The 23,125-nt window shown below is 43.9% G+C and overlaps 1 protein-coding gene across 1 annotated transcript in view; it reads left to right on the top strand.

Annotated features, from left to right (window-relative positions):
- LOC141110643 (cell adhesion molecule CEACAM7-like) overlaps positions 1 to 23,125 on the top strand; it is a 66,541-nt gene that overhangs the window by 23,292 nt on the left and 20,124 nt on the right. Inside the window, exons 6-7 of the mRNA XM_073602110.1 lie at positions 4,753 to 4,772; positions 18,357 to 18,386. Of these exons, the coding sequence (XP_073458211.1) occupies positions 4,753 to 4,772; positions 18,357 to 18,386 (50 nt within the window). The remainder of the gene's footprint in view (positions 1 to 4,752; positions 4,773 to 18,356; positions 18,387 to 23,125) is intronic.

The raw sequence follows: 23,125 nt of genomic DNA, 5'->3' as shown, positions 1-23,125 counted from the left end.
ATGAAGAGAGAAATAAATCTGTGAGAAAATTTCTTGGTGATACAAAACTAATAAAAGTCCAAAAAACAAAAAAGGAAAGCAATTCAACTGTCCAATTATTAATATTCAATGTTTTGAATGAAGCAAATTATAGTCCCAACTGATGAATGGTAGGGATGAGCTTCGAGTTCGAGTCGAACTCATGTTCGACTCGAACATTGGCTGTTCGCAAGTTCACCGAACAGCGAACAATTTGGGGTGTTCGCGGCAAATTCGAATGCCGCGGAACACCCTTTAAAAGTCTATGGGAGAAATCAAAAGTGCTCATTTTAAAGGCTAATATGCAAGTTATTGTCATAAAAAGTGTTTGGGGACCTGGGTCCTGCCCCAAGGGACATGGATCAATGCAAAAAAAAGTTTTAAAAACGGACGTTTTTTCAGGAGCAGTGATTTTAATAATGCTTAAAGTCAATCAATAAAAGTGTAATATCCCTTTAAATTTCGTACCTGGGGGGTGTCTATAGTGTGCCTGTAAAGGGGCGCATGTTTCCTGTGTTTAGAACAGTCTGACAGCAAAATGACATTTTGAAGGAAAAAACTCATTTAAAACTACCCGCGGCTATTGCATTGCCGACAATACACATAGAAGTTCATTGATAAAAACGGCATGGGAATTCCCCAAAGGGGAACCCCGAACCAAAATTAAAAAAAAAAAATGACGTGGGAGTCCCCCTAAATTCCATACCAGGCCCTTCAGGTCTGGTATGGATATTAAGGGGAACCCCGGCCAAAATTTAAAAAAAAAAATGACGTGGGGTTCCCCCTAAATTCCATACCAGACCCTTCAGGTCTGGTATGGATTTTAAGGGGAACCCCGCGCCAAAAGAAAAAAAAAAAATGGCGTGGGGTCCCCCCAAAAATCCATACCAGACCCTTATCCGAGCACGCAACCTGGCAGGCCGCAGGAAAAGAGGGGGGGACGAGAGTGCGGCCCCCCCTCCCTCCTGAACCGTACCAGGCCACATGCCCTCAACATTGGGAGGGTGCTTTGGGGTAGCCCCCCAAAACACCTTGTCCCCATGTTGATGAGGACAAGGGCCTCATCCCCACAACCCTGGCCGGTGGTTGTGGGGGTCTGCGGGCGGGGGGCTTATCAGAATCTGGAAGCCCCCTTTAACAAGGTGACCCCCAGATCCCGGCCCCCCCCCTGTGTGAAATGGTAAGGGGGTACATAAGTACCCCTACCATTTCACGAAAAAAGTGTCAAAAATGTTAAAAATGACAAGAGACAGTTTTTGACAATTCCTTTATTTAAATGCTTCTTCTTTCTTCTATCTTCCTTCATCTTCTGGTTCTTCTGGTTCTTCTGGCTCTTCTGGTTCTTCCTCCGGTGTTCTCGTCCAGCATCTCCTCCGCGGCGTCTTCTATCTTCTTCTCCTCGGGCCGCTCCGCACCCATGGCATGGGGGGGAGGCTCCCGCTCTTCTCTTCTTCTTTTCTTCTCTTCTTCTCTTCTTCTTTTCTTCTCCGGGCCGCTCCGCAATCCATGCTGGCATGGAGGGAGGCTCCCGCTGTGTGACGGCGCTCCTCGTCTGACAGTTCTTAAATAACGGGGGGGCGGGGCCACCCGGTGACCCCGCCCCCCTCTGACGCACGGTGACTTGACGGGACTTCCCTGTGACGTCACGGGGAATGCCACAGGGAAGTCCCGTCAAGTCACCGTGCGTCAGAGGGGGGCGGGGTCACCGGGTGGCCCCACCCCCCCCGTTATTTAAGAACTGTCAGACGAGGAGCGCCGTCACACAGCGGGAGCCTCCCTCCATGCCAGCATGGATTGTGGAGCGGCCCGGAGAAGAAAATGAAGAAGAGAAGAAGAGAAGAAAAGAAGAAGAGAAGAGCGGGAGCCTCCCCCCCATGCCATGGGTGCGGAGCGGCCCGAGGAGAAGAAGACAGAAGACGCCGCGGAGGAGATGCTGGACGAGAATGCCGGAGGAAGAACCAGAAGAGCCAGAAGAACCAGAAGAACCAGAAGATGAAGGAAGATAGAAGAAAGAAGAAGCATTTAAATAAAGGAATTGTCAAAAACTGTCTCTTGTCATTTTTAACATTTTTGACACTTTCTTCGTGAAATGGTAGGGGTACTTATGTACCCCCTTACCATTTCACACAGGGGGGGGGGCCGGGATCTGGGGGTCACCTTGTTAAAGGGGGCTTCCAGATTCTGATAAGCCCCCCGCCCGCAGACCCCCACAACCACCGGCCAGGGTTGTGGGGATGAGGCCCTTGTCCTCATCAACATGGGGACAAGGTGTTTTGGGGGGCTACCCCAAAGCACCCTCCCAATGTTGAGGGCATGTGGCCTGGTACGGTTCAGGAGGGAGGGGGGGCCGCACTCTCGTCCCCCCCTCTTTTCCTGCGGCCTGCCAGGTTGCGTGCTCGGATAAGGGTCTGGTATGGATTTTTGGGGGGACCCCACGCCGTTTTTTTTTTTTTTTTTTTGGCGCGGGGTTCCCCTTAAAATCCATACCAGACCTGAAGGGTCTGGTATGGAATTTAGGGGGAACCCCACGTCATTTTTTTTTTTTTAATTTTGGCCGGGGTTCCCCTTAATATCCATACCAGACCTGAAGGGCCTGGTATGGAATTTAGGAGGACTCCCACGTCATTTTTTTTTTTTAATTTTGGTTCGGGGTTCCCCTTTGGGGAATTACCATGCCGTTTTTATCAATGAACTTCTATGTGTATTGTCGGCAATGCAATAGCCGCGGGTAGTTTTAAATGAGTTTTTTCCTTCAAAATGTCATTTTGCTGTCAGACTGTTCTAAACACAGGAAACATGCGCCCCTTTACAGGCATACTATAGACACCCCCCAGTTACGAAATTTAAAGGGATATTACACTTTTATTGTTTGACTTTAAGCATTATTAAAATCCCTGCTCCTGAAAAAACTGCCGTTTTTAAAACTTTTTTTTGCATTGATCCATGTCCCCTGGGGCAGGACCCAGGTCCCCAAACACTTTTTATGACAATAACTTTCATATAAGCCTTTAAAATTAGCACTTTTGATTATTCATGTTCGTGTCCCATAGACTTTAACGGTGTTCGCATGTTCGAACAAACTTTTTTCCTGTTCGCATGTTCTGGTGCGAACCGAACAGGGGGGTGTTCGGCTCATCCCTAATGAATGGCATACTTACCAGATAGCAAGCCATTTTGCTCACTGAAGTCTGACATCTGGTAAGCACCTGCCCCCCCCCACCCCCAGGCTGGGTTTAAGCCACCTGCTCGATTTTGCTTGCTATCTGGTAAGCATGCCATTCATCAGTTGGGACTATTATTTGCTTCCTTGAAAACATTGAATATTAATAATTGGACAGTTGACATGCTTTCCTTTTTTGTTTTTTGGACTTTTATTAGTTTTATATCACCAAGAAATATTCTCACAGATTTATTTCTCTCTTCATATCAATTTTTTATTCATTCATTTATTTATTTATCAATTTTCGCATTTGTTTTTAGTGTCTACCCCACTGACAGCCACTGATTTATTTTATTGGTTTCTAGCGCAGTTTTTTTCTTTTCTTTCTTCCATCCAGATGCCTGATTGGTAGCTGGCTAATCCTCTTAGCGACGCTGAGAGCCTGAGCCAGCCGCTCCTGCCCCCTTGCCAGCCCGACACTCCAGTGAGCTCTGCAGGGGCGTAGTGGAGATTGCTGACTGACAGTCATCGCTCTCTGCTCTGAGCAGATGGAGAACTGAGCAATCAGCGATCATGTGATCGTGCAGTTTTAGGGTTTAGAGTCAGCAGGGAACAGCTGCAGCAACACATCTATGCTGCAGCAGGGATGCTTAGATTTTTTATATTTACATACTTTTCCTTTAAAGTGGCATTAAAGGTTTGGCTTTAAAAAAGCAGTGCAGTGGCTTTGCCCAGAGCAGCTCCAATCCTCCTCATCTTGAGTTCCCCGCCGGCGCTCCTTGCTCCTCCCTCTTGAAGAGGTGGGGAGCCGCTTTCTATTGAGGCACTGGTGCATGCTCGCTCCTAAACCTTGCTCTATGCATCCATAAGACACATAGAGTCATGGCTCAGTCCCGCCCCGTCCACTCTTTCCCCATTGGCTTACTGGCTGTGCTAATAGCTCCCACTGCTGTCTCAGCCGATGAGGTAGGGAGACTCGGGACAGCCGAGGCTCTCGTGCACATTACTGGATCAAGATGGAGCTCAGGTAAATATAAGGCTCGATTCACACCTATGCATGTTGCTTTTAAGCGTTTTTGGAGTTTTTTTGTCATGCTTGCCACGTTTTTGAGCAGCGTTTTTGTTGCGTTTTTACAGCGTTTTTGCGGCGTTTTTGCGTTTTGCGTTTTTTTTTTTTTTTTACAGTTTAAAAAACGCATCAAAAACGCTGTAAAAATGCTGCAAAAACGGTGCACATGCGTTTTTGATGCTGGTCCATTGAATTGTATTACATGCAAAAATGCAGAGGTACAAAAAGGCATTGATGTGAACATGTTCCATAGAAACCCATGTTAAAAAATTCCCATGCATTTCTGCAAAATGCAAAATGCATCAAAAAACGCACTAGTGTGAATGGAGCCTTAGGGGGAGCTGCACACAGACGGGTTTTTTTACCTTCATGCATAGAATGCATGAAGGTAAAACATCTTCAGCCTTTATAACCACTTTTAGCATTGTTTGATTATTTTACTGTTTTTTGTTTTTTTTTGTGTTATTATTTTGTGTCATAATTTTAAATTGTTTTTCTTCTCCAGAAAGCCCAGTATATGAAAATGTAAGTGCTTCTCAATCACATGCTTCTGAAACTGCTCAGCCAGAAATTACTGTTATAACTCTGTAGTTACTGTTTATTTATTGCATATTAGAAATAATATATTCAAGTTAAAGTGGTTCTACTGGCAAAAGTATTTTTTTTTTTTGCCTTAATGTATTGTCTTTCATTATCAGCTCCCCCCAGACCCCCCTTAAACACTTACCTGAGTCCATTCTCGATCCAGCACTGTGCCCGTCTGCTGCAGCTCTTCTCTCCTTTTCCTGGTCTCACTAGAGGTTCTGATGGCATTTTTAGACCATTGTCGGCTGTTTTTTGGTCACAGGAGTGCAGAAATAAATGCCCTCAAGGAAAGCATGACAAAAAAGCCATACTTCTCTTTTAATGCCAGACCTCCTCAATAAGTTGCTAAGGTACCCACAGGGAAGTACACTTAAGAGCCAGATTGTCAATCTTACCCCTAACACAGTTGGTCAGGCACTATAGCTAGCTTCTGTGTTCTTCACCTATAGCAACCCCCTTTCCCATAAGGTAAGCAGGCCTACCAGTACTTGGTGGCCCTTAGGACTTGCTATAGACAATGCTATAGTGCCTGGCTACGACACTGGGGCAGGCACAAGCTGAGCAAAGCAAACAGATACTTGAGGTTGGCAGATAGACAGAGTGGTTCAATGAAAGTCCAGGTACAAGACAGGTAAGGTTAAGAATAGTCAAGGTGCAATCTGTAGTCAAAAGGCAGGTTGAGTTCAGAGAATAGTCGTTATCCAATCCACAAGGGTATCCAACCTAGCAGGCATAGGAACAGGGCATACAAACAGGTAGCTTTAGCATGTATTACACACGCTATCACAAGAATGAGACTGCAGGCTTGGCTGGCTTAAATCAGGTTTGGTCTCCATCCAGAGACAGGCTACATAAATCGCCTTGCAGGTGGATAAACATGCTCCTGACACAAATTATACAGAAATTTGTATTTGAGCACAACATGTGTCGCAGGTCTCTCAGGAGGGCCTGGTAAAGAAAACACTCATATGTTCAGATCCAGCATAGTGTCTTAAGGGAACTAATTTTGGCAAAATACATTAGTCGCAGAATTACAGATTTAACTGCCAGAAAAAAATTTCACAGGATTGGGAACTCAAAATTTCAATAATAGGGCTGCTTAGATGAAATATGCTTGGAAAAAATTATCTTCTGATATTCCTTTATTATGAGGTTTTATTTAGAGTAATCTAATTTATTTAATCTAGTGTTAGTTTTTTTCTTTTTGTGCTTTTGGAGTTTATTTAGGTACTGTCACTATAGATTTTATTGTATGTTTATGTTTACAGTCTGTTTATGTGAAGATAAAATGTATTAGTAAGTGACATTTTTGCAAAAAAAATATTCCAGGGTAGTTGAAAAGAGCTTCCATAACCTTCAGGAACCATTAGAACCCCTTTACTTACTTTAAAACCATCAAAAACATATGCATTTCTTATTGACCTATTGACTCCAAAAGGCTTTCACCAAAATGGCAACATTTTTCTAAAATCTACAATTTTTTCATTCCAATTTTAGGGATATGAAACTCTTGTGCCCTCCATAACAAAGTCGTGTTAGCTTGTCTTGAATTTTGAAAAGAAGGGTTTACTTTAATAAGGGAAAAATCCATACTTTTTTCATGGAATGTTTTGTATTCTTGTTTTATTTTTTGAAGGTATACAGTAGATATAAAAGGTCTACACACCCCTGTTAAAATGTCAGGTTTCTGTAATGTAAAAAAATGAGACAAAGATAAATCCTTTCAGAACTTTTTCCACCTTTAATGTGACCTATAAATTGTACAACTCAGTTGAACAACAAACTGAAATCTTTTAGGTGGAGGGAATTAAACATAAAGAACTAAAATAATATGGTTGCATAAGTGTACACACCCTTAAACTAATACTAACAACAGCAAGAGTGAGAGGGGGAAGAAGACTGCTGTTCAAAATATCAATTTCTCTTTATTTATATTCTATGTAATAAATCATAATCAAATATGGAAATGCAATCAAATGATTGTAGGATGTAAATTTCTACCCGATTGCTGTCAAATATATGTAATAACCAATACTGGGCACTTTCACCCCCTTTCTGCCTAGGCCAATTTTCAGCTTTCAGCACTGTCGCACTTTGAATAACAATTGCGTGGTCATGTATCGCTGTACCCAAATTTAATTTTTAGCATTTTTTCCCCACAAATAGAGCTTTCTTTTGGTGGTATTTGATCACCCCTGGGTTTATCATTTGTTGCTAAACAAATAAAAAAAGACCAAAAATTTGGGGGATTTTTTTTTCTTTGATTGTTATAAAATGTTGTAAATAAGTACGTTTTCTCCTTCACTGACGGGCACTGATGAGGTGGCACCGATGAGGTGGCACTGATGAAGAGGCACTAATATGCACTGATAGGCAGCACTGATAGGTGGCACTGATGGGCACTAATAGGTGGCACCGATGGGCACTGATAGGCAGCAATGTTGGGCACTGATATGTGGCACTGATGGGCACTAATAGGAGCCAATGTTGGGCACTGATAGGTGGCAATGTTGGGCACAGCATCACAGGTGGGCACTGGTGGGCAGCACTGATGGGGCTACACTGATCACCACTGCACTGATTATCAGTGCAGACCCCCTGTCAGGAGAGCCGCTTATCATCTCTCCTCTACTAACGCCTTAGCAGTGAATAGAGGAATGCCGAAAAAAGTCACTGGATTCAATCTCTGTCAAATACAGTGCATATTGTAAGTTTCCAGTGAGGAAGTGAGGTCTTGTTCTTACAGCTGGTGAGGGAACACACATGGAAGTAGGTGAGTATACCTACTACCATGTTTAGCCATGCAGTGTGAAATAAGATTTCTACAAACCTGTGCAAGATATCAATCATAACAGTAGGGCGCACCCTATGCCCATTTTTATATTGTCTTTGAGCTGTGCCAGATACAACTGCATTGATATATGACCGTTAATAATTAAAGTCATCACTGGTTTAAAGAGTAACTATTATGATTTACAGTGTACTGCATATTGTTAAAAAAATTATATATATATATAATCAAGAGGGATTGCTGCACAAAAAAGTGTTTTAATGAAAAAATGAAAACATCCAAAGTATACAGGCAGTCATAGTGGTAACGGTTTTGGGCTGGTACAGATCACGCCCTTCTTCAAAACTTCATGCCTACGAGTGACTACATACAAAGTACAATTTATATAGAGAGAACTCGTTTGCACTCTATCAAGCAATCAAACAGTCTGTCTGGAATCAATTAATTATTGGATAACAGATAACAAAAACTTTATAGTGAACTACATAATATAATATAACATAATATAATCCCGGAACAAAAAGATCAACAGGTGTAACAGCATTTCCACACTTCACAGATAGTATCAATCGATCGGGAATCCTAAAGAAAATGAAAAATAAAAAAATACAAATAAAAATTGTGTATATACAGTCAGGTCCATAAATATTGGGACATTGACACAATTCTAATCTTTTTGGCTCTATACACCACCACAATAGATTTGAAATGAAACGAACAATACGTGCTTTAACTGCAGACTTTCAGCTTTAATTTGAGGGTAATATATATACATATAGATATATATAGATATATATATAGATATATCTATATATATCTATATATATATAGATATATCTATCTATATATATATAGATAGATATATCTATATATATAGATATATATATATATCTATATATATATATCTATATATAGATATATATATATAGATATATATATATATATCTATATATATATAGATATATATATATATATACATATGTATCTATATAGATCTATCTATATATAGATATATATAGATAGATCTATATAGATATATATATATACATCCAAATCAGGTGAACGTTGTAGGAATTACAACAGTTTGTATATGTGCCTCCCACTTTTTAAGGGACCAAAAGTACTGGGAGAATTGGCTGCTCAGCTGTTCCATGGCCAGGTGTGTGTTATTCCCTCATTATCCCATTTACAAGGAGCAGATAAAAGGTCCAGAGTTCATTTCAAGTGTGCTATTTGCATTTGGAAATTGTTGCTGTCAACTCTCAATATGAGATCCAAAGAGCTGTCACTATCAGTGAAGCAAGCCATCATTAGGCTGAAAAAACAAAACAAACCCATCAGAGAGATAGCAAGAACATTAGGTGTGGCCCAATCAACTGTTTGGAACATCCTTAAAAAGAAAGAACGCACCGGTGAGCTCAGCAACATCAAAAGACCCGGAAGACCACGGAAAACAACTGTGGTGGATGACCAAAGAATTCTTTCCCTGGTGAAGAAAACACCCTTCACAACAGTTGACCAGATCAAGAACACTCTCCAGGAGGTAGGTGTATGTGTGTCAAAGTCAACAATCAAGAGAAGACTTCACCAGAGTGATTACAGAGGGTTCACCACTAGATGTAAACCATTGGTGAGCCTCAAAAACAGGAAGGCCAGATTAGAGTTTGCCAAACAACATCTAAAAAAGCCTTCACAGTTCTGGAACAACATCCTATGGACAGATGAGACCAAGATCAACTTGTACCAGAGTGATGGGAAGAGAAGAGTATGGAGAAGGAAAGGAACTGCTCATGATCCAAAGCATACCACCTCATCAGTGAAGCATGGTGGTGGTAGTGTCATGGAGTGGGCATGTATGGCTGCCAATGGAACTGCTTCTCTTGTATTTATTGATGATGTGACTGCTGACAAAAGCAGCAGGATGAATTCTGAAGTGTTTCTGGCAATATTATCTGCTCATATTCAGCAAAATGCTTCAGAACTCATTGGACGGCGCTTCACAGTGCAGATGGATAATGACCCGAAGCATACTGCGAAAACAACCAAAGAGTTTTTTAAGGGAAAGAAGTGGAATGTTATGCAATGGCCAAGTTAATCACCTGACCTGAATCTGATTGAACATGCATTTCACTTGCTAAAGACAAAACTGAAGGGAAAATGCCCCAAGAACAAGCAGGAACTGAAGACAGTTGCAGTAGAGGCCTGGCAGAGCATCACCAGGGATGAAACCCAGAGTCTGGTGATGTCTATGCGTTCCAGACTTCAGGCTGTAATTGACTGCAGTATGTATGTGTCTGAACACGCACACACAAACATATATGCACTAAAATGTGCTATATAAGAATAATGTGTAACGTGAACAATGAAAAAATTATATAGAGAAAAATATAAAAAATATATATAAAATAAACCATTTAAAGAAATAAATACAAATCAAAGTCTGAATTTAACCCCTTAGGTTGAAGGTTGTCAAGCCGATGTATCCAATTCACTTCTCTTTTTCTCAACTCCAATTCCCTATTGCCACCCCGTCTGTTCTTTGGCACCCCATCAATCACCATAAATCTGAGTTGGGAAACCGTATGACCTTTTTCCATAAAATGTCTGGCTAGTGGCGATTTCTCCAACTTGCCCCTAATGGAATATTTATGTCTTGCGATGCGATCTTTTATTTTCTGTGTGGTCTCCCCCACATAGAGGAGACCACACTGACATTTACTAATATAAATGCCATAAGTGGACTGACAGGTATAATAATCTTTTATAGGTATATCATAACCCTTTTTTTTTTTGGGGGGGGGGGGGGGGGTGAAAAACATTTGCATTTCATCATACTAGTGCATTGTATGCAAGAAAGACAGGGAAACCATCCCTTATTTTTAGGTCCTAAAAAGGTGACACGAGGGGTAGGCGCAGAATACTGATCAGATTTGACCACTCTATCATAAATACTCTTACCTCGATGGTATGATGGCATGGGGGGTGGTAAAACTCTGGAAACGAAAGGATAACTATTGTTAAGAATGGACCAATGTTTTTTAATGATGTTATTTACTTATTATTAATTATCGTTAAAGAGTGTACAATTGTAAATAAGACATTCCAGACAGACTGTTTGATTGCTTGATAGAGTACAGATGAGTTCTCTCTATATAAATTGTACTTTGTATGTAGTCACTCGTAGGCATATATATATATAGGATTTTTTCTGTATTGGTGATTAGGGATGAGCCGAACACCCCCCGGTTCGGTTCGCACCAGAACCCGCGAACGGACCGAAAGTTCGCACGAACGTTAGAACCCCATTGACGTCTATGGGACTCGAACATTCGAAATCAAAAGTGCTCATTTTAAAGGCTAATTTGCATGGTATTGTCCTAAAAAGGGTTTGGGGACCCGGGTCCTACCCCAGGGGACATGTATCAATGCAAAAAAAACTTTTAAAAACGGCCGTTTTTTCGGGAGCAGTGATTTTAATGATGCTTAAAGTAAAAAAAAAAAAGTGAAATATTCCTTTAAATATCGTACCTGGGGGGTGTCTATAGTATGCCTGTAAAGTGACGCGTGTTTCCCATGTTTAGAACAGTCCCTGCACCAAATGTCATTTTTAAAGGAAAAAATCTCATTTAAAACTGCTTGCGGGTTTAATGTCATGTCGGGTCATGGCAATATGGATGAAAATCAGTGAGACAAACGGCATGGGTACCCCCCAGTCCATTACCAGGCCCTTTGGGTCTTGTATGGATATTAAGGGGAACCCCGCACCCAAATTAAAATAAGGAAAGGTGTGGGGCCACCAGGCCCTATATACTCTGAACAGCAGTATACAGGCGGTGCAAACAAGACAGGGACTGTAGGTTTGTTGTTAAGTAGAATCTGTTTGTAATTTTGAACATTTTTAACGTGTTTAGCTCCAGCCAAAAAATCTTTTCTAAGCTTTTTGGAAAACATAGGGAAGGGTTATCACCCCTGTGACATTTGTTTTGCTGTCTTTCCTCCTCTTCAGAAGATTTCACCTCACTTTTTTGTCCCAATGAAAAATGTTTTTTGAAAATTTGGGTTTTTTTGTGGAACAAGGATTGGAAAGCATCAGTGGAAAGGAGAAATTGTTTTCCCATATTAACTCTTACAGGAGAGAATTTCCCTTCCTAGGGGTAGATTTCATCTCACTTCCTGTTGTCTCCTTCCGTTTGCAAGTAGGAGTCGTTTGTAAGTTAGATGTTTGAAAGTAGGGTCCTGCCCTATATACTCAGCAGAAATTTGGGCCTTAGGTGTTGCTGTGGCCACAACACTGTAAGCCCTCACAGGGCCCTGCTGTGAAATATTAGATCAAGAATTGTAATTACATGCCCCTGTTGAACAGGAGCTGAAAAATTAGGCCTTAGGCACTGGTGCTGGTGCCACAACACTGCAACCCCTCACAGACACTCTAGTTGGAACGCAGGAACGAGCCCTGCTGCAAATTATTGCTTCAAAAATTGTAATTACACGCCCCTGTTAGACAGGGGCAGAAAAATTGGGCCTTAGGCACTGGTGCTGGTGCCACAACACTGCAACCCCTCACAGACACTCTAGTTGGAACGCAGGAACGAGCCCTGCTGCAAAGTATTGCATCAAAAATTGTAATTACACGCCCCTGTTAGACAGGGGCAGAAAAATTGGGCCTTAGGCACTGGTGCTGGTGCCACAACACTGCAACCCCTCACAGACACTCTAATTGGAACGCAGGAACGAGCCCTGCTGCAAAGTATTGCATCAAAAATTGTAATTACACGCCCCTGTTAGACAGGGGCAGAAAAATTGGGCCTTAGGCACTGGTGCTGGTGCCACAACACTGCAACCCCTCACAGACACTCTAGTTGGAACGCAGGAACGAGCCCTGCTGCAAAGTATTGCATCAAAAATTGTAATTACACGCCCCTGTTAGACAGGGGCAGAAAAATTGGGCCTTAGGCACTGGTGCTGGTGCCACAACACTGCAACCCCTCACAGACACTCTAGTTGGAACGCAGGAACGAGCCCTGCTGCAAAGTATTGCATCAAAAATTGTAATTACACGCCCCTGTTAGACAGGGGCAGAAAAATTGGGCCCTAGGCACTGGTGCTGGTGCCACAACACTGCAACCCCTCACAGACACTCTAGTTGGAATGCAGGAACGAGCCCTGCTGCAAAGTATTACATCAAAAATTGTAATTACACGCCCCTGTTAAACAGGGGCTGAAAAATTGTGCCTTAGGCACTGGTGGTGGCGCCCAGAACCAAAAATGTTCTTACAAGCTATCAGCGTGATGATTGAGGAGGAAGAGGATAATTACTCAGGGATAGTCACTCAGCATCAGCATAGGCAGTCTTTGAAGGGATCTGAGATTTCAAAAAAAATTATTCGGTTACATCAGCATCAGGTGCTTGGTAGCTGGTGGTGATCCAAGACTCATTCATTTTTATGAAGGTCAGCCAATCGACCGAGTCGGTGGACAGACGCACCCTGTGATCGGTTACCACGCCTCCAGCAGCACTGAATGTGCGTTCCGAAAGAACGCTGGATGCAGGACAGGCCAGTAGCTCAATTGCATACTGTGCAAGCTCTGGCCAGTGATCCATCCTCAAGACCCAGTAACCCAGAGGATTTTCGGTGGGAAAGGTGTCCAAGTCTGATCTTGCCCCTAGGTATTCCTGCACCATGTAAAACAGACGCTGGCGATGGTTGCTGGAACCGATCATACCTTGGGGCTGCGGACCAAAAAATTGTCTGAACGCATCGGTCAGACGGCCACCTTCTCCACCGCTCCTTCTTTGACTGACCGAAGCCTCAGCAACACGTTGTCCAGAAACAGGAGTTTGTAACCTCCCAGTCTCTGGGAACGCGTTGCACAGACCTTTCTGCAAGGCCTCCCGAAGATGTTTCATCCTCTGCTCCCTCTGCGATGGCAAGATAAGGTCCGCAACCTTACCCTTGTAACGTGGATCAAGGAGGGTTGCCAGCCAGTATTGGTCCTTCTCCTTGATACCACGAATACGAGGATCCTTACGCAGGCTTTGCAGGATCAGGGAGGCCATGCAGCGTAGGTTTGCTGAGGCATTTGGTCCGGAGTCCTCTGGGTCACTAAGAACGACATGGTCCGCAGCCACCTCCTCCCAGCCACGTACAAGTCCATGTGTTTCTTGGGACTGATCCCTTAAAGACTGCTGCTGATGCTGAGTGCCAGGCTCCACCTCCATACTGACACAATCTTCCTCCTCCTCCTCTTCCTTCTCGTCCTCTTCCTGTGTGATCGGCGGGCACGCAGGAACACTGTCTGGATAAAGGGGGCCTTGAGAGCTAAGGAAGTCCTCCTCTTCTTGCCTCTGTTCTGCCTCAAGTGCCCTGTCCATTATTCCACGCAGCGTGTGCTCCAACAGGTGGACAAGGGGGACAGTGTCACTGATGCATGCACTGTCACTGCTCACCATCCTTGTGGCCTCCTCGAATGGTGACAGGACAGTGCATGCATCCCTGATCATGGCCCACTGGCGTGGGGAAAAAAAACCAAGCTCCCCTGACCCTGTCCTGGTGCCATAGTCGCACAGGTACTCATTGATGGCCCTCTGCTGCGTGTGCAGCCGCTGCAGCATGGCCAACGTTGAGTTCCACCTGGTGGGCATGTCACAGATTAGGCGGTTCTTGGGCAGGTTAAACTCCTTTTGGAGGTCCGTCAGCCGAGCACTGGCATTATATGACCGGCGGAAATGCACACAGACTTTCCTGGCCTGCCTCAGGACATCCTGTAAGCCCGGGTACCTGCCCAAGAACCGCTGCACCACCAAGTTAAGGACGTGAGCCAAACAGGGCACATGGGTCATTTGTCCCTGTCGGAGGGCAGAGAGGAGGTTGGTGCCATTGTCGCAAACCACCATTCCTGCCTTAAGTTGGCGTGGCGTCAACCACCTCTGAACCTGCCCCTGCAGAGCTGACAGAACCTCTGCCCCAGTGTGGCTCCTGTCCCCCAAGCACACCAGCTCAAGCACCGCATGGCATCTTTTGGCCTGCGTACTTGCGTAGCCCCTTGAACGCCTACGGAGCACCGCTGGTTCCGAGGAAGAGGCCATGGAGGAAGAAGAAGAGGAGGGGGTGGAGGAGAGAGGTGTGTCACAATCAGCATTTTGGAGGCGTGGTGGCGGAACAACCTCCAACACTACTGCACCTTGTCCTGCATCCTTCCCAGCTGCCAGCAGAGTCACCCAATGCGCCGTGAAACTTAGGTAACGTCCCTGTCCATGCCTGCTGGACCATGAGTCAGCGGTAATATGCACCTTACCGCTGACCGCCCTGTCCAGCGAGGCATGGACATTGCCTTCCACATGCCGGTAGAGAGCCGGAATCGCCTTCCGTGAGAAAAAGTGGCGTTTGGGTACCTGCCACTGAGGAACCGCACATTCCACAAACTCACGGAAGGGGGCAGAGTCTACCAACTGAAAAGGCAGCAGTTGAAGTGCTAGCAATTTTGCCAAGCTAGCATTCAACCGCTGGGCATGTGGATGGCTGGGAGCAAACTTCTTTCGGCGGTGCAGCAGCTGGGGCAGGGAAATTTGCCTGGTACAATCTGACGTCGGTGTACCAAAAGCAGATTGCCCACAAGTACTTGGCTGTGACACACCTAATTCTACACCTTCATTCCTCTCACTGCAGGTCTCAGAGAGGACTGAAGGTCTAGTGGGGTTGGAAATCTCAGCTGATGAGGAGCAAGGAGAGATCCTCTTTGTTCTTTGGTGTGGGTCTTTTAGATACGCTTGCCAACGAACTGCATGGCAGGTCAACATATGTCTGGTCAAGCATGTGGTACCCAAGCGGGAGATGTTTTGGCCACGCGAGATACGCTTGAGACATATGTTGCAAATAGCAGCGGTGCGATCTGATGCACTCGTCTCAAAAAAGGCCCACACCAAAGAACTTTTTGAATAACGCGCAGAGACTGCAGCGCCCTGCACATGTGGAGCTTTGGGGTGTGATGCAGTCAATGTGCTGCCCTTAGGCTGGCCCCTGGAGGGCATCCTGCCTCGTTGGTGATGTGCTGCCGCCTCCTCCTCCTCCTCCTCCTCCTCCTCCTCTCTCCTATCAGGCACCCACGTTGAGTCAGTGACCTCATCATCCCCTCCCTCCTCATCACTGGAGCAAACCTGGCAGTATGCTGCAGCAGGGGGAGCATGACTGCCAGATTGCTGTCCTTCTTGGGCACCCCCTCTGTCCGCGCTCATGTTACTGCCTTCATCGAGCTCAGTATCGTCATCAGAGCCTTCCAAACGCTGGGCATCCTCCTGGAGCATGTACCCAACACTGTGGTCAAACAGTTCGAGGGAATCCTCATGAGGACATGGTGGAGCTAGGGAAGGAGTCACTGATGACATTGAGCTGAGGGAAGAAGCCGCTGCTTTGCCAGACAAAGCACCCTGGGCATGGGTGAGAGAGGATGAGGAGGATGAGGACGGCTTGGTCATCCACTCGACCAAGTCTTCCGCATGTTGCGGCTCAACGCGGCCAGCTGCCGAAAAAAAGGCCAAGCGTGTCCCATGGCCACGTGCTGATGAGGATGCACCGTCTCCACGACCAGCACTAGACACAGAGCCTGCTTGCCCTCTCTTATTGGCTTGTGACTGTCTGCCTCTCCTTCTTGGCCTTCCAGACATACTAATGGCCTGTAGCTGCACTAAGCTGGGATAGAACACCTGTAATTTTCTTCAAGTAGCTTTATATACTGTAACCAGACAAGCCTGCCTGTCAGTAGGAAGATAACAGGAACGGATCTAGCTGTACACTGTGAGCAGGACGCACTGTACTAAATGTAAATAGTCTAGCTGCCTGACCGTGGTACTAATAGGATCAAATAGAACACCTGTAATTTTCTTCAGGTAGCTTTATATACTGTAACCAGACAAGCCTGCCTGTCAGTAGGAAGATAACAGGAACGGATCTAGCTGAACACTGTGAGCAGGACGCACTGTACTAAATGTAAATAGTCTAGCTGCCTGACCGTGGTACTAATAGGATCAAATAGAACACCTGTAATTTTCTTCAGGTAGCTTTATATACTGTAACCAGACAAGCCTGCCTGTCAGTAGGAATTTAACAGGAACGGATCTAGCTGAACACTGTGAGCAGGACGCACTGCACTAAATGTAAATAGTCTAGAAGATAACAGGAACGGATCTAGCTGAACACTGTGAGCAGGACGCACTGCACTAAATGTAAATAGTCTAGAAGATAACAGGAACGGATCTAGCTGAACACTGTGAGCAGGACGCACTGCACTAAATGTAAATAGTCTAGAAGATAACAGGAACGGATCTAGCTGAACACTGTGAGCAGGACGCACTGCACTAAATGTAAATAGTCTAGAAGATAACAGGAACGGATCTAGCTGAACACTGTGAGCAGGACGCACTGCACTAAATGTAAATAGCAGGAACGGATCTAGCTGAACACTGTGAGCAGGACGCACTGCACTAAATGTAAATAGCAGGAACGGATCTAGCTGAACACTGTGAGCAGGACGCACTGCACTAAATGTAAATAGCAGGAACGGATCTAGCTGAACACTGTGAGCAGGATGCACTGCACTAAATGTAAATTGCAGGAACGGATCTAGCTGAACACTGTGAGCAGGACGCACTGCACTAAATGTAAATAGTCTAGAAGATAACAGGAACGGATCTAGCTGAACACTGTGAGCAGGACGCACTGCACTAAATGTAAATAGCAGGAACGGATCTAGCTGAACACTGTGAGCAGGACGCACTGCATTAAATGTAAATAGTCTAGATAGAAGATAACAGGAACGGATCTAGCTAAACTGAATACAGTGTATATATATATATGCAACACCTGGGATGCATATATATACACAATACACTGTAAGTGCAGCTAACTGACTGACTGTTCTGCCTAATCTATCTAACTCAAATCAAATGACACTGTCTCTCTCTCTCTCTATCTCTCAGCACACCGGAACACACACTACACAGGGCCGCCGTGCAGGCGGCCTTATATAGTGTGGGGTGTGTACTAAATCCCCTGAGCCATAATTGGCCAAAGCCACCCTGGCTTTGGCCAATTACAGCTCTCTCTACTGACGGCGCTGTGATTGGCCAAGCATGCGGGTCATAGTGCATGCTTGGCCAATCATCAGCCAGCAATGCACTGCGATGCCGCAGTGAATTATGGGCCGTGACGCGCCACACGAATTTAGCGCGAACGGCCCATAACGTTCGCAATTCGGCGAACGATCGAACAGCCGATGTTCGAGTCGAACATGGGTTCGACTCGAACACGAAGCTCATCCCTATTGGTGATATATCTTTGCATCTCTGCTCAGTTTCCTGGGTCTATGCACCTACTGCTGTGGCCATTATAAGAAGTCCCCATGTGGTGGTTGAATTTTATTTATATTTTTTCTATTATGGTGAATGCCACAGGAGGCGCTAGAACACACCAAAGTGGGTGGAATTACTTACAGCTCCCAATGAACAGAAACAGAATCAGGAATTATGATGGGGACATCTCACTTTTAGAATATCCAACACACATTTAATTTTATTAGACTATTGCTTCAGGAGGAAATACAATTTGTTAAAAAACACCTACTAGAAATAATTCAAATATAATTAATAAAATGAATTCTGATGACTTCTGACATTTGTTATTTGTTTTTCCCATATATTATACATTTTGGATGTTTTTTTTTTTTTTTTTTTAATGTAGATGGAAGCAACTCAAGAATCTCAATACGAGGTAAGTATTGTTATCACAATTATCAAAATTGTTTGATATTTCAAATATATATAATAGATAATAATATATCAGATACATTCACACTGAAATGTTTATTGCTTATTATCGCTTTGCGTGCCTAAGGGTCCTTTCACACTGGTCCATTCAAAAAGCTTTAAAAATGCATATTGTGTTATTTATGTTTTTGGTGCATTTTTAAAATGGAACTTCACTCTCCCAATCAACATTGATTATTTTGAATCCTCACTCTGCTAGAATTTGTAAATATATAGGAAAGTACACTCACTGGCCACTTTATTAGGTACACCTTGCTAGTACCGGGTTGGACCCCCTTTTACCCTCAGAACTGCCTTAATTCTTCATGGCATAGATTCAACAAGGTGTTGGAAACGTTCCTCAGAGATTTTGGTCCATATTGACATGATAGCATCACGCAGTTGCTGTAAATTTGGCGGCTGCACATCCATGATGCGAATCTCCCATTCCACCACATCCCAAAGGTGCTCTATTGGATGAGATCTGGTGACTGTGGAGGTCATTGGAGTACAGGGACCTTATTGTCATGTTCAAGAAATCAGTGGTGAGATGATTTGATCTTTGTGACATGGTGCATTATCCTGCTGGAAGGAGCCATCAGAAGATGGGGACACTGTAGTCATAAAGGGATGGACATGGTCAGCAACAATACTCAGGTAGGCCGTGGCGTTTAAATGATGTTTAAATGGTACTAAGGGGCCCAAAGTGTGCCAAGAAAATATCCCCCACACCATTACACCACCACCAGCCTGAACCATTGATACAAGGCAGGATGGATCCATACTTTCATGTTGTTTACGTCAAATTCTGACCCTACCATCTGAATGTAGCAGCCGAAATCAAGACTCATCAGACCAGGCAACGTTTTTCCAATCTTCTATTGTCCAATTTTGGTGATCCTGTGTGAATTGTAGCCTCAGTTTCCTGTTCTTAGCTGACAGGTGTGGCACCCGGGGTGTGGTCTTCTGCTGCTGTAGCCCATCTGCTTCAAAGTTTGATGTGTTGTGCAGAAATTCATAAATGGAATTCTGCATACTTTGGTTGTAACAAGTGGTTATTTGAGTTACTGTTGCCTTTCTATCATCTCAAACCAGTCTGCCCATTCTCCTCTGACCTCTGATCTCCACACAACTGCCACTCACTGGAAATGTTCTCTTTTTCGGACCATTCTCTGTAAATCCTACAGATGGTTGTGTGTGTGAAAATCCCAGTAGATCAGCAGTTTCTGAAATACTCAGACCAGCTGTCTGGTACCAACAACCATGCCGCATTCAAAGTCACTTAACCGCTTCAGCCCCGGACCATTTGGCTGCCTAAAGACCAGAGCACTTTTTGCGATTCAGCACTGCGTCGCTTTAACTGACAATTGCACGGCCATGCGACGTTGCTCCCAAACAAGATTGATGTCCTTTTTTTCCCCACAAATAGAGCTTTCTTTTGGTGGTATTTGATCACCTTTGCGTTTTTTTTTTTTTTGCGCTATAAACAGAAAAATAGCGACAATTTTGAAAAAAAAACGCAATATTTTTTACTTTTTGCTATAATAAATATACCCAAAAAATACATAAAAAAAAGTTTTTTTCCTCAGTTTAGGCCAATATGTATTCTTCTACATATTTTTGGTAAAAAAAAAAAATCGCAATAAGCATTTATTGATTGGTTTGTGCAAAAGTTATAGCTTCTACAAAATAGGGGATAGTTTTATGGCATTTTTATTAATAATTTTTTTTTACTAGTAATGGCAGCGATCAGCGATTTTTATCGTGACTGCGGCATTATGAAGAGATCGGACACTTTTGGCGCGATTTTGGGACCATTCACATTTATAAAGCGATCAGTGCAATTAAAAATGCATTGATTACTGTGTAAATGTGACTGGCAGTGAAGGGGTTAACCACTAGGTGGCAGTGTAGAGGTTAAGTGTGCCCTAGGGAGTGATTCTAACTGTGGGGGGAGGGGCTACGTGTGACATGACACTGATCACCGCTCCCGATTACAGGGAGATCTGATCAGTGTCCTGGCACTAGGCAGAACGGGGAGATGCTTGTTTACATCAGCATTTCCCATTTCTTCCTCTCCGTGAGACGATCGCGGGTATCCCCGCGGATATCGAGTCCGCAGGACCCACGATCACACTCACGGAGGTCGCGGCGAAAACTGCTTCTTAACCACCTCAATACAGGACACTTTCACCCCCTTACCGCCCAAGCTATTTTTCAGCTTTCAGCGCTGTCACACTTTGAATGACAATTTTTTTTCCCCACAAATAGAGCTTTCTTTTGGTGGTATTTGATCACCTCTGCGGTTTTTATTTTTTGCGCTATAAACAAAAGAAGAGTGACAAGTTTGAAAAAAACACAATATTTTTTTACTTTTGCTATAATAAATATCACAATTTTTTTTTTTTTTTATACAAATTCTTTCCTCAGTTTAGGCCGATACGTATTCTTCTACATATTTTTGGTAAAAAAAATCGCAATAAGCGTATATTGATAGGTTTGCGCAAAAGTTATAGCGTCTACAAAATAGGGGATAGTTTTACAGTATTTTTATTATTATTTTTTTTTTTTTTACTAGTAATGGCGGTGATCTGTGATTTTTATCGTGACTGAGATATTGCGGCGGACACATCGGACACTTTTGACACATTTTTGGGACCATTGACATTAATACAGCAATCCGTGCTATAAAAATGCATTGATTACTGTATAAATGTGACTGTCAGGGAAGGGGTTAACACTAGGGAGGCGATCATTATGTTTCTTAGGGAGTGATTCTAACTGTAGGGGACTCACAAGGGGAGGAGACCGATCAGTGTTCCTCTGTACTGAGAACACACATCGGTCTCCCCTCCCCTGACAGGACGTGGATCTGTGTGTTTACACACACAGATCCATGGTCCTGCTCTGTTACCGGGCAATCGTGGGCACGCACATCGGGTCCCCAGTGCGCCCCCTGGTGGACCGGGAAGACGAGAGCGTCATATGACGCCCTCCCAGAACGAGAGCCGCGCCGCCTGGCCGTCATATGACAGCCGGAGGGCGACAAGCGGTTAAAGGGCAACGCACAGGTATGTTAATCTGCCTGTACCTGCCCTTCTGTCGACGTGAGCCGGTCGGCAAGCGGTTAAATCTTCTTTCTTCCTTATTCTGGTTTGAACTTCAGCAAGTCGTCTTCACCACATCTAGATGCCTAGATGCCTAAATGCATTGAGTTGCTGCCATGTGATTGTCTGATTAGCAATTTGTGTTACCAAGCAATTGAACAGTTTAATTTACAATTAATTAACAATTTAATAAAGTGGCCGGTGAGTGTATATCATATTTACTTGTTTTACTTTTTTTTTTACATTTCTTCAGTTAGTTTCTGGTTTCTTGCCTAGGCAAATGATGTCATACATCCCACAATTCTTCAGGAGGGTCAACAACTACGTTCATTTTTGAGTAACCCAGGAGTTTTCAGGAGGGGAGGAGGGGTTTTCTCAGATAAGCACACTCTCCTGCATGCTTGAGCTAAGGGCAGATCGATTTCAGGAAGTAAATGCTACATGAATCCTTTGCCCTTACTCACGATGGCCCCGGACACAAATTCTAGGGGGTTGTTTTACAAAGTGATTTCTCATCAAAATAAAGCATGGAGACATGGATGGATGGGGGGGGTTTGCTTTGAATATTAACCGGTTCCCGACCAGCCGCCGCAGGTTGGCTCCCCTGTGCTAATTGGCGTACTGGTAAGGCGGTCTGTGCACTAGCTTTTGCCGGCGGACTCGATGTCCACCGGCCACCATGATCGCGGGAAAGCGAGGCAGAATGGAGGTCTGCCTTTGTAAACAAGGCGGGTCCCCATTCTGCCAGGGGAGGAGAGAGAGATCAGCTGTTCCTAGTGATCGGGGACAGCGATCTCTCTCTTCTCTCAGTTAGTACACTCCCCCCACAGTTAGAAACACCTCCCTAAGGAACAATTAACCCTTTGAATGCCCCCTAGTGTTAACCCCATTCCTTGCCAGTGCCATTTATACAGTGATCAGTGCATTTTTATAGCACTGATCGCCGTTTTGGTGTCGCTGGTCACCGAAAAGTGTTTTTTTTTTCCGACGCAATGTCACAGTCCCGCTAAAAATCACAGATCGCCGACATTACTAGTATAAAAAAAAAAAAATGTAAAAGTCCCTAAATCTTTCCCCTATTTTGTTAACGCTATAACTTTTGCGCAAAGCGATCAATATATGCTTATTGTGATTTTTTTTACCAAAAATATGTAGCAGAATATATATCTGCCTAAACTGATGCATACATTTGTTTTTTTATATTTTTTTTTGGATATGTATTATAGCAGAAAGTCGAAAGTATTGTTTTTTTCAAAATTGTTTCTTTTTTTAGTTTATAGCGCAAAAAATAAAAACTGCAGAAGTGATCAAATACCACCAAAAGAAAGCTCTATTTGTGGGAAAAAAAAGGACAGCAATGTTGTTTGGGTAAAGCATTGCACGACCGCGCAATTGTCAGTTAACCACTTAAGGACTGAGCCTCTTTCTGAGACTTGTTTTTTACAAGTTAAAAACATTTTTCCTGACAGACTCCATGGCAGCCTACGTGTGGGTTAACCCCGCCTCCTCTCCAATGCTATAGGACCCCATTCCCATAAATGAGTACTCACCACTAGCTACTGCGTTCCTTTTTTGTCCTCCTCTATGGACCTACACA

This window comes from Aquarana catesbeiana, linkage group LG10 (assembly GCF_042186555.1).
Source record: "Aquarana catesbeiana isolate 2022-GZ linkage group LG10, ASM4218655v1, whole genome shotgun sequence".
Lineage (NCBI taxonomy): Eukaryota > Metazoa > Chordata > Amphibia > Anura > Ranidae > Aquarana > Aquarana catesbeiana.
The sequence above is the reverse complement of the archived record's forward strand: the minus strand, read 5'-3'. Positions and strand labels throughout refer to the sequence as shown.